The following is a 13,352-nucleotide window of genomic DNA, read 5'->3' on the forward strand; positions in this document are numbered from 1 at the left end:
AAAAATGGGAAAACCCTATTTTTACCCCATAAAACCCCCCCCCCATAAAACCCCGTAAACCCCCGTTCCCATGATCCGATCATGCTGGATCGCGAACTCGTTCGAATAAACGTAGGTTTACACGTTTGTACCAAATTTCATCAAAATAGGATCATTTTTGCTCGAGTTATCGTGCTGACGGACACATATATATATATATATAAATATATAAATATATAAATAATAAGTATGATTGTGATTAGGGCTACTACTATATAAATAATTGAAAACATTATAAAAACATTAGTACCCTTTTTAAATTCATTTTTAATTAATAAACGACATGTTTCGACACTTAGGTCATAGTCATGTTTACATTTACAAATACAATAACAAAAAAAACTAATGTTTTTATAATGTTTTCAATTTATTATTTAAATATATAAATATATATATATATATATTAATTTGAACGGATGGTGTTTTTGGCCTCTAGGGACCTCAAAACAAAAAGAAAAATCGGTCCCGCGTCCAGGTCTTACCATGAGTACTACGGTAATAGCTTATTCCCTATATGGGAAATTCGCTAAAAGTTATAAGATTTACCAACAGGGTGCAGCACTATAATTCATTTTGCTTTTATGAAAACAGCTAATTTGAACCATTGGCTTTTTGAACCAAGCAGCAACAAAAAACTGTGATATGCAATGAGAACTGTCAAAGTGGGACTGTTTGCAGTTATGTTTATGTTTATGTTTTTATTTTAATTAATAATTTGTGATATTTTGCAAATTGTTAATAATTTATCCGTCTCTGTTGTTTAGGTGAAGTCGTAGAACATTATGGCCATGGTAGATGTGTAATACTATAGAATACCGTAAATTTTATTATAGTAAACAATTTTTCTTCAAATATGTCCTCTCCCATTGCAAACGCAAAGCTTGAATACCGGTAACTGCAATAAGCATTTTATAGGTTCTTATATACCTACTTATATGCCAACCCCGTACGAAGAACGGTACTCCGCTATTAGGGAATAAATATGTATGGAAATATTTTAGTAAAAATGTAATCAGACAAGTTGAAATTTGCTTAGTCTGCAGGTTTGCTGCGGCGGGGGTATTCTTTTGATGGCTCATCTACAGACCGAGACCTATCTTTGGACACCTCTAAAAAGTTTCTACGCCCAGCATTTTCTCAAATTAGTGGAAACTAAGAGAATTAAATATTTAGATTCCCCCATGTTAATCTTATGGGAGAAAACCCAACTTTAATGTAAGATCCTGCCCAAACTAATAAAGATTTCAAAAAATGAAAAACACTTGGCAAAACCAGGGACATTTTTTTATACTTTAATCATTAAAATCGGTCCAAAAATGAGGGAGGAGTGCTGTTTACATAAATCGGCTTAGCATATCTTACTAATATTATAAATGCGAAAGTTTGTGTGTTTGTTTGTTGGTTTGTTTGAAGTTCAATCACGCATAAACCACTGGACGGATTGGGGTGAAATTTGGCATGATGATAGCTCACATTCCCGATTAACATATAGGCATATTCTTATCTCAAACATCCTTTCGGGCTCCGCCCCAGTGGCTCTGTAGTTCCCCATGTTAACCTTATGAGTATTCATATTTAAAGGGAATTAAAGAATTTAGTCAGCTGTTTCAAATGAAAAGGTTTGTTCTATAATATGTAGGGGTCTGCGGTACAGAAAATTTAAGGTCGGTACGGTTCGGTACGGTACAATATTTTGTACCTCGGATCTCGATACAAAATCGGTACGGTACGCGGCTACCTGTATTTTTGCGTTTTTCTGCTCAGAACTGTATTCAAACCATTATTTTTAACTTTAATACATTGACATTACTATGAAAATTGATAGTATCCTACATTCATGGTTTTCTAACAACGATTACTGTACATTATTAAAACAAAACCTTTTACTACTACGAGGATTGTGTCAAGTAAAATCACAGCTAAGATAAATGCTTTACCTATTTTACTCTGAGATACTTTGAATAGCCATGATAAAAGTGGTTTTAAAAATAGGATAAGAGTTTTTAGGAATAAACATGTTTGAAACATTTATTGACAAGATAATTTGACACAACTGGTAAATTATTTCCAACCAACACAATGTCTAGTTGTTTTTTTTTTTAATTTTTAAAAACATATAAAAGCATTCAGTACAAAGACAGTGTAGTTGCCAGCTGTTCACAGCAGACTACAATGCAAAACTGGAAGCTATGATGAAGTAATGGCAAAGAGCATCTTTTTTTTATCAGCTTCAAAACTAGTTATAGGATGGATTTAAATCTTGCAAAGTTTTTTTCTGAAACTAAAATTTGGATTATCACAGAGTAAGATTATTGTCTTTTAATTTACAAAGTTAACATCCACAATATCAATCATTAGTTTATGTCAGGCTCAATCCAATTTTCTTAGTATATTTTAAAGCTCTTCCAAAGAATCAAAAGACCTAGGCTTAGACCTAATTATTTAGGAGGGCCTATATATAAATTGATTAGGTTACAATGAGGGTAGCAAAATCACTATCTAGTTCATAAGATTCAGATTGCATAAAGTACCTTCAACACAATAAAAAATAAAAAATACAGGAAACTAAAACACCATTTAAGCCTTAAACAGCCACATCTAACAATATAAGACAAGATACAGAACATGCAATGACATAATTTGAGACCGAGTAGGCTTGCATAATGGAAAAAAATTATGCAAACAACAACTATGCGTGTGGTTTCGTCAATAGAAAGATAAAATATCTATATCAAATATTTTAACTTATAAAATAAGATTGTAGATTAGTTACAAGTTTAATGTGTAGCCATAAACAGTTTTATGGCAGTAGGCAATGGCCAGCAGCAAATTGAATATTCACTGACTGAGTTAGAGATAACATTTAAAAGTCATCATAAAACTATTATTTTTATGATAAAATAGAATTGGGGAAAGTCAAAGAAATAAAAGTGATAAAACTCAACAGTTCTCGGAAGTACTTGAATACATCGTGATAAAATGTTAATGGATTTGGGACTGCTAATGGGTTTTTTATTGCATCATCACCCTAGTAATAAATTATGAAGATCGTAAACAAACATCTGATAAGACTTTTATGTGCTCGGAACCAACTGTCTGACTTGACTATGATAGTAAACTGAAAGTAATTTATTATTATAATAAGCTGTACCGAACCGAATTTGTACCATGTAAAATGCTGTACCGAACCGATGACGGTAGTACCAACTTTTTTGGTGCACCCCAGACCCCTAATAATATGCAAAAGCATTAAACAATTATAAGATTTACCAACAGGGTGTAGCACTTTTTTTGCATTTATGAAAACAGCTAATATAATTTGAACTAAGCAGAAACAAAAAAAACTGTGATACACAATGAGAACTGCCAAAGAAGGAATCATTACAGTTCGTTTATGTTTTTAATTTAATTAATAATTTGAGATATTTTGCGAATTTTTAATAATTTATTTTTAGTGGTAGAACATAATGGCAATGGTAGATGTGTAATACCATAGTATACCGTAAATTTAAAGATGCAAATTTTTATCAAACTGTGTCCTCCCCCATTGCAAACGTAAAGCTTGAGTATAACTGCAATAAGCATTTTAAAATTAAATACCAACCCCGTACGAAGGACGGGTACTCTGCTAGTTATATAATATATAGAAGATAGATGTAGGAAGAAATGTAATATTTTTAAAATAGGAAGGCAATAAATAAACTTGAGAAAAAGAGCTTATACATTGTACAACTTACAACACTTGGGTCTGAGTGCTCTATACAACCGTGTAGACAGAGCTCCGTAGTCATTCTCAATAGAGTCATACAGAGAACCGATCATCTGAACAACAGAGTTTTCTCCAGCTGCTGAACTGCTCACTCTAGTCTGGTCCGTGAAATAAAATCTGAAACATTTCATTACAATGTAAAAGTGCAAGATTAACAAACAAGCGCACCATTCTACAATTACTAAATTCAAAGGCCAAAGTAGCTAAGAGATAGTCTTTATTGTACAATGTTCAAGATTAACAATGGAGTCAAAATATATATAAAAAATATAACCTAAGATCTTGCTTTACATTTCACTTATTCACTTATTTTATAAAATGGATGCTGGAGTAGCCATTCGGAAAGTCTTCCCTTGAACATATCAGGGGAGGTTCTCTTCAATTCGGTAGGCAAGACATTAAATGTTTAGCTCCGGTGTAAGATAGCTTCAGTTGGAATCTCGACGTGTGATGTACTGGTAAGTTGAAGTCCTGAGCATTTCTCGTGTTGTGATCGTGGTTATTGAAATTCTGTTGCAGGTTCTTGGAGACAGCAAAACAGATCACTTCAAGCAGATAGATGTTGATCCCAGTTTGAATCCTTAATTCTTTAAAGGATCTTCTGCAGCTTTCTCCATTTTCGAGACTATCCAGCACTTGCACAGCATTCTTTTGAATAACAAGGACGTGGTTTAAGCCATTAAATGATGCAGCACCCCAAAGAACAATTTGTTACTGCAAGTGGCACTCGAACGGAGAGGTGTAAGCTATCTTGGCGGCTTTATTAGAGCTTTTGTGTTTCACTTTTCTGATGATGAATTTAACAATGACTCGTCAATTACTAGGCTTAGGTGTTTTGTAGCGTCTACAGGTAAAAACTTGAAAACAGGACAATTGCTGTCCCCAGCCATTTATTATCTCAATCATATTAGCCTTTGGATTGCTTATATAATCAATTGATAATGTAAAATCTTACCTTAGCAATCCTTATTGTGGTTATCAGATATTAATTTCGGACCCGTAGGTCCATCTTCAGTAGGAAGTCTAAGGAGACCAAAAATACTTATAATAGGATCCACCCGATGGGTTTCGTAGAAAGTATGTTGACATTCAACACAATACAAATTACAGTCAACATATTCAATTCAATGCAATATTTCTTTATTCATCAAAGCACAAAGTACATGAATATTATACAAAGATTAGGGGTAAAAACCATGGTTTTCAAAAAGTGGGATAACCTCACTTTAGTCAGGGAACACGTTGCTGGCAAGTGGCAAAACTGTCAAATTACTCAGGATTGAACCAAGAAGAAGGTTATTAGAAATTAGAAGTTCAAGATCTAGAAACTAGAAGGTTGAACCTACAATCCTAGGTAATTTGACAGTTTTGCCGGCAACGTTTTCCCTGCCTAAAGTGAGGTTATCCCACTTTTTGAAAACCATGGTTTTTAACTCTAACCTTTGTATAATATTCATGTCGACTGTAATTTTTATCATGTTAAATGTCAACATACTTTCTACAAAACCCATTGGGTGGATCCTATTATAAGAATTTGGTCTCCCTAGACTTCCGACTGAAGATGGACCTACGGGTCAGAAATTAATATCGGATAACCACAATAAGAATAAGAATAAGAATAAGAATCCTTTATTGTCATTAGACACGGTTGTGCAATAGACATTGTCAAAGAAAACTATAAACTAGAAAATGTAACAGAGTCATGAACATTATCACAGTAGACCTTATGTAACATACATGTAAAACTTAGCCTATATCACAGAAGAGATCACAGTTGTCAATTGAGAATCTATTCTATATATAATTCAGTTTTAAAAATCTTTGTACAACTAAATCTAGAGTTCTACTGGACCGATTTTATTAACTAATGGGTCGTTGGAAAGCTTAAGTCGTGTAGATTTGCAAATAATTATGAAAGTTTGTTTTTGTTATGATTTATGGTGAAAATTTAAAAAAAACATGTTTTCCATAAGAAATACATTGAAAACGGTGTTTTTCACACTTTTTATTTGGGTGCAACTTTTTGCGGCCTTTTTTGAGTGTTTCCAAGAAGTGTATGGTATCAATTTGTAGGAAATTTTATTCTCTTTCAGAATATCACCTTCCACTTTAGTCGATTTCCTCACCATTTAAAAGTTATTTGCAAAAAAGCTAAGCAACCTCCGAATTTATAGTAAAGATAAAATACTGAGTTAGAGATATTTTTGTTAAACTTTGTACAACTAAATCTAGACTTCTACTGGACCGATTTTGTTAATTAATGGGTCATTGGAAAGCCCAACTCATGTAGATTTGCAAATAATTATGAAAGTGTGATTTTATTATATCTTTGTGGTAAAAAAGAAAAAATAACAAAAATACATTAAAAACTGCTTTTTCAAGTTTCTGTTTTCAAGTTTCTATTTGTAGCCAGCTTTTGGCTGCCTTTATTAAGCATTTACAAGAAATGCATAGTAGTTGTTTGTAGTAAATTTTATTCTCTTTCAGAATATCCCATCCACGTTGGTCGATTTCCCCACCATTTAAAAGTTATTGGCAATAATCTAAGTGATCTCAAAATTTATAGTAGTAAAAAAATACTGAATTAGATATATTTTTGTTAAACTTTGTACAAATAAATCTAGACTTCTACCGGACCGATTTTGTTACTTAATGGGTCGTTGGAAAGCCTAATTTGTGTAGATTTGCAAATAATTATGAAAGTTTGATTTTATTAGATATTTGAGGTGAAAAAATAAAAATAAACAATAATACATTTAAAACTCTTTTTTTCCCAAGTTTATATTTCCAAGATTATATTTGTAGCCAACTTTAGGCTGCCTTTATTGAGTATTTTCAAAATACACATAATCGTAATTTGTAGAAAATTTTATTCTCTTTCAGAATATCACCTTCCACTTTGGTCGATTTCCTCACCGTTTCAAAGTTATTTGCAAAAACGTTAAGCAACCTCCCAATTTATAGTGGTGAGAAAATACTGAATTAGAGATGTTGTTGTTAAACTTTGTATAATTAAATCTACAGTTCTACTGAACCATTTTTTTTTAAATAATAGGTCATTGGAAAGCCTAATTTGTGTAAATTTGCAAATAATCATAAAAGTTTGATTTTTTAAAAGATTTACTAGGTTAAACCCGTCATAGTCGACAGTTACTGTTGAGGTTGAAAGCAAGATCGTTTGACTATAAATCAATGATAAATAACAACATTTTTTGAACAATTTGTGTTGTACGTCATTTAGCTGTGTGCTTTAGGTAGGCCTACGTCCGATTTTAATAATCTATAAATCAAATGGATGCTGGTATTTCACAGAAGGTTCTTAGGTCAAAACAAATAGAATAACGTAATTAGAATTGAGTAAATATATCTAAAACTAAATTCCATATCCAAGATATAATCAAATTTATATTTTCTGATTGAGCGATACAGCATCTTAAACTTAACTGTTTAAAACTATCAATATCTCAAGTGAAAGCCTATGAAGTATTTTAAGACCAAGACATATTAAAATAACTTAAATAAAAATAGAGTTGCGTATCATTGATTGCAAAAAAGTACTAAAACGATTGTAATTATTGTTGATTTGTGATTCAGCAGTGTGTTTTAGGTAGTCCGATCTTAATAATCAATAGCTCAAATGAAAGCTGGTATTTCACTAAAGGTTTTTAGACCAAAACATATAGGGGTACATATAGAACTGCTGGAATACAGCTTTAATTGAAGTGAAAAATAAAAATAATAAAATTTAAATTCTTTCAAAATATACGTCGAAATGAATGCCGATGCTTTATGGCAAATCTGTGGTACATCCATACCTTTAGTTTAAGGCCAAAATTATGAAAATCGGTTGGGTAAAAGAGCTAACCCGACTCGGAATAGAAAAACCAATAATTTTTATAGATGGCAATAATTGGTTTACCAGTATGCATAATATAATTATCTAATGTTATGTGCTTATTCTGTACCATTAATATTAGTGAGTAAAGTGGTGTATGGATTTCATAACCATTATTTTACTAGAGACCGTTGTATTTAACCACAACGGGCACTGTTGCTAGTAAATATCATAAAATAAAAATTGTTGAATAACAATGCATGTTACTTAAAATCTATAAAATCAGTAGCACTCAAATGCAAAAACTCATTAACAGAATAAAGTGGGTGCTTTAGAAGACCATTTGTTACAACAGTTTTAAAATTAGCAAAGGATTCAATATTATTGACATGATGAGGTAGTATATTGTGCAGTTTAAGCCCTATAACTTTAGAGCTTTTGGCTGCTTTGGTCAATCTACAAAAGGGTATGTCAATTTCATGTTTGAGCCTTGTGTTGTGGCTATGTACATTTAGCCGTTTCAACAAGAATACAGATTGTTTTTTTACTTCTAATAGAACATACAAAACATATAAACTAAAGACAGTTAACACTTTTTCATGGATAAAAATAGGCCAACAGTGCTCTGAGTAGTCAGCTGAAGCTAGTATTCTGACAGCTTTTTTCTGAACCAGTAAGACATCATGTACTCCAGCTGCATTTCCCCATAAACATCATATGCCATACAGTAAATTACTTTGAAAGAAACTATTGTAAGCAAGCTTGAGATATGACTTCGGGACATTTTTATCTAAAGACCTTAGTAAATATACAACTCTTGAAAGTTTGTTACAAATATAATCCGTATGAAACTGCCATGTAAATTTTCTATCAAGAACTAAGCCTAATAGTTTAACATTACTTAACCCTAATTGATCACAGGAGGGAGAATCACTAGCCTTGACATTCTTATTACTAAAAACTATGGTTTGAGTTTTGTCATTGTTAAGTATGAAACCATTGGTACTGAACCAGTTGGATACACTTTTAAGGGCACTTTCAGAATTCAAATTGACAGTTTTTATATCAGAACCAGCATTAAACAAAGTAGTGTCATCAGCAAAACATACAGTCTCAAATGGTACATTAACATCAATGTCATTAACCATGACAAGGAGTAAAAGAGGTCCAAGAACCGAACCTTGCGGCACGCCAAAGGGTACAAGTCTCTTACATGAATACTGATTATTGACACAGACTATTTGTTCTCTATTATCTAGGTATGAGCTAAGAAGTGACAGAGTTGTATCAGTCACCTTGTAGTACTTTAACTTAGCCAGCAATGTCTCATGACAAACACAATCAAAGGCTTTACTGAGGTCACATAAGGTGACACCAGTATCGGCTCTGCTTTCAAGGTTTGCTAGGATTGCATCTACAAGATAGGTCACAGCTTGAATTGTAGATTTCCCAGTTCTGAAACCATACTGTATAGTTGAAAACAAGGAATTAGCTTCAAAATAATTGTACAGCTGGTCATGTAAAATTCGTTCAAAAACTTTGGCAAAGACTGGAATTAAAGCTATTGGCCTATAACTAGCTGGGAGATCTCTGCACCCTTTCTTAAAAACAGGAACAACCTTAGATAACTTAAGCTTTGCAGGAAATACACCTTCAATAAGACAACTATTTATACAATAGGTTAAAGGCTCTACAATCACAGGTAAAATAGACTTTAGCACATCACTAGACAGGCCATAAATATCATGACTTTTAGAACTTTTTAGAAGCCGCACATGCCGCGCTACCTCCTCACATGACACTAACTTCCATTCCAAACCGGGTGCTGCAATGCTCTTGGTTTTGAGAAGATCCACTGCAGCCGAAGGAACGCCACCAGATTTCTCCGCCACCTCCAACACCGAGTCAATGAAGAAGTCGTTGAAGTCGTTTGGTTCCACAGAAGTATTGGGTTGATGTTTGCTCGAAGATTCTTTCCGAATGGCCTGCCAAGCTGCTCTACACTTGTTGTCGGATTTTTCAATACAGTCAGCAACAAACTGTTTTTTAGCAGTCCTCAGTTCTTGTTTGTATATCTTTCTATATTCAGTTAGAGCTTGAAGGGATGCTGAGGTTTTAAGGACATTGTGGCAATCAAGGAGAGCCATGAGGATACTTCTACTCTTCTTCAGGTCTTCATTGTACCAGGCTTTACCACCAGAGAACTGTCCACCGGAGTTGCAATTTGGGTCCCCCCCAATAAGGATTACTAAGGTAAGATTATAAATTATCAATTGATTTATTGTCTCTTCTGCCATCTATTCCTGCTCCAAATAGTTTTAAAATAATTTATTATACCTTCCTTTGAATAAAAATGTGTATGTTTCCCTATTTTAATACTATGTAGGAAAGAAAAGTGTGTTTGAAAACTTGATGCAAAAATCCTGTCCCCTAGGTTAGAAGTTGGATCCATAAGCTTATATTTTCAGTAATATTAAGGCAATCCATTTTAAATATTTGGTTTGAATTAATTCATAATGTTAAAATATTGACAAAATTACCAAACAGGCTTTTGAATTAAATTATACTGGCAATAACAATCGTTGAAAGTTGCGTCCCTGGCCGTGAATGTAATGTTCTCGTCTTGTCATTCAACCCTATCGACTTCTTGCAGATTGATATTTCGGCCTCTCTCAGTTCGTTGTTGACTGTGGGTGAAGTAGGTTAAACGTGATGTGATGCCTGGCTTTCCAGTTTATAAGGAAAGACTTTATTTAAAATCTGTTTTGTAAGCGTTAAGTATTTGTGTAATGATCGGTACTGATAATAACTGTTACTATAAGGTAAATAACTAATTTAAAACTAAGAAAATATAAGTCAAACGCATACTTAACCAAACTTATGGCCAGCAAAGGGAACCATGGCCTCCATGTTACATTTTAGTAGATGACGAGAGTGAAAATGCTAATGTCGGTAACTGTAATTTGGGTCATAAAATCTGAGGATCTGATGTGTGGCCTACATTACTTTTTGGTAAATTGTGGGACCCAAATTACTTCTCTTACGAGTTTTCGATGTCAAGGATTATTTTATTGGTAACCCACAATATAATTGAAAATTACTTCTGTTTGTTACCTGCATTACGTGTAATGTCAGTCACGTGACCTGCATTACGTGTAATGTCAGTCACGTGACCTGCATTACGTGTAATGTCAGTCACGTGACCTGCATTACGTGTAATGTCAGTCACGTGACCTGCATTACGTGTAATGTCAGTCACGTGACCTGCATTACGTGTAATGTCAGTCACGTGACCTGCATTACGTGTAATGTCAGTCACGTGACCTACATTACTAGAAATTTGGGTCACTCTTGAAATGGTGGGTCACATGGTGTTTGTTAGCTTATAAATGAAATCACTATTTTTAATGGTCATTTAAAATAAATATATAGCCTATATACTTAAAAATTATACTTTTAAGTATATTGTTTAAATGTGAGTTAGATAAAGAATATAGAAGGATCCTGAAATCATTACCACAATTTTTTAGAGTTTTACAGTGGAACCTCGATAAGAAGACCCTCGATAACAAGTGATTTTCAAATCCCCTTGAATTTATTTTACCCATAATCACTTGTTATTGCAAACCCCAATAAGAAGTCAACCTTGATAAAAAGTCTTATTTAATAATCCCCGTGACAGTCTTGTTATCAAGGTTCTACTGTATTTGCATTTTTTAACATCTTGTATATTTATAGAAAGTAAATAAAAGAAACTTCTTATAACACTTAAAACATATATTTACGCTTATACTGTTACTCACAAGACGGTAAATATACAAAATATATATATATACAGGGTGTCCCACGAGAGGTGTCTCAAATTGATTACGGAAAAACGGCTTAACCTACAAGCATGAAATAAAATTATTTTCCACTAAATCGACCCCAAGGAATAACGTAAAAATATTTTTAACGTTTTTCCGATACAGGGTGTGCCGAAAACTGAGCGTCACTATTTCTCACTTTGTACAAACAACAAACAAACAAACAAACAAACACACAAACTTTCACATTTATAATATTAGTAAGATCAGAGAGGTGATGACATACTACTAATCACCTGATTGGCTGAGCTGTGAACGAGTCATTCCACTGTGCACCTGGAGGGTGGCAGAACATGACGTGTAGCACCACTTTGATGGCGTTCATCTTGCGAGTTAAGAAAAGGTTCAAGTTGTATGGCCAGTCCCAAGTGTATCTGTTGGGCAGACACACAAAGACAATAGGTTAAACACAATAGGCCAGCAAAGTGTATCGAAACAGTTTTGTCTAGGTTTGGAATCCTTGATTCCATTGCAACCCACCTATAAAGTGTAAAAGTTATTATTAATACCCCCGCCACAGCAAACCTGCAGCCTAAGTGAATTTCCGTTTGAATGATTTGATTTACACTAAAATGTCTCCTTACAAAAAATATCACCTTTATTCTCTATTTAAATATAACTAGTTTAATGAGTACTTACGTTTGATGCAACAGGGAAGGTAAGAAAGTGTTTTTTTTTAAAAGCTACCTTACTGATAACGCTGATGTCAGCTTCGTTTCCTGGATAATTAAGGCTAGGGCAGAGCTGCTCTATTTGAATGGTAAACCTTGGTCAACGGGAAATAAGTTCTGTTCTCTTTGTAATATGGGCGAAATTGAAACCACATTTCATTTCATCGCTTTATGTCCAATTTTAAGTAATCTTAGATTAACATTTTTACACAATAGAGTCCTTTCTGAAGGGGATTATATTAGTTTTTTAAATGGCAGGGATTGGCGAGCGTTAGTAAATTATTTAAAAAACGCCTGGCAATACAGGTGGATTTTAATACAAGAATTTAACAATTGAAAAAACAAATTATCATAAAAATTTATTGTACTCTTCCAAACTTCTCAACACAAAAAAAACCGATATAACTATAGGAATTTAGAGAAACTGGTTGGATTGTATTTATATTTCTTAACTTTAAAATATTGGCCATAATTGTTAGTTTAAGGAAAGATTTCTAATTTTATTTTAAAGGAATCCAATAACTGTTTTGATTTAGTTTTAGACGTGCCAACCCGGCAGACGACCGAGAGGTTATTGCTGTAGCGCGAAGGCACGTCCCCTGCGTGGGACGAATTAACTTGTATTGTGCACTGGGTATTTTGAAAATAAAGCGCTTTTTCTTTCTTTCTTACTTTCTTTCTGATGTGCCGCTAATGAGCCAGGAGAAATTCAGAGGCCACGAAACTCGAGTCGGACATGTGAGTTCTAACAGTAGCCTAACCGATCCTATCCTATATAACAAATAATAGCGTAGGTGCAATGCCAAGGACGATGACAACAATACGATATCCTACATTTACTCAATTATAAGTTCGATTACAATATTTCTTAATATGTTTAACAATTTAAATGTCATTTGTTAATTTTTTTATCAACTGTTTATGGGTTTACATCTAATTTCTACAATACTACCACGTAGCAGCCAAACTACATGTACTGGATCACGCCATAATTTTATGGGACAAATAACAGTAATCTAGTTTCACTGGGATGCATGTGTTCAGATTCATGTAGTTTTGCTTAGGTTTATGTTTTATTATTTTACTTTTTTCAAGGCCTGGGAAGAAAACCTATTACGAAAGATGGAAGAAAACGCCGCAGAAGAAAAGCGAATTGCCATTCAAAAGGGGAA

The 13,352-nt window shown here is 33.5% G+C and overlaps 1 protein-coding gene across 6 annotated transcripts in view; it reads right to left on the reverse strand.

Moving 5' to 3' along the window:
• LOC128982958 (kinase D-interacting substrate of 220 kDa B) overlaps positions 1 to 13,352 on the reverse strand; it is a 306,316-nt gene that overhangs the window by 151,171 nt on the left and 141,793 nt on the right. For all 6 annotated transcript variants that reach the window (XM_054402066.1, XM_054402065.1, XM_054402064.1 and 3 more), the window contains 2 exons: positions 11,746 to 11,883; positions 3,777 to 3,925 (listed from right to left, as the gene is read on the reverse strand). In XM_054402066.1, coding sequence (XP_054258041.1) covers positions 3,777 to 3,925; positions 11,746 to 11,883 — 287 coding nt within the window. The remainder of the gene's footprint in view (positions 1 to 3,776; positions 3,926 to 11,745; positions 11,884 to 13,352) is intronic.

This window comes from Macrosteles quadrilineatus, unplaced genomic scaffold (genome assembly GCF_028750875.1).
Source record: "Macrosteles quadrilineatus isolate MER2022 unplaced genomic scaffold, UCM_ALF_1.0 Scaffold_1__1_contigs__length_201487025, whole genome shotgun sequence".
Lineage (NCBI taxonomy): Eukaryota > Metazoa > Arthropoda > Insecta > Hemiptera > Cicadellidae > Macrosteles > Macrosteles quadrilineatus.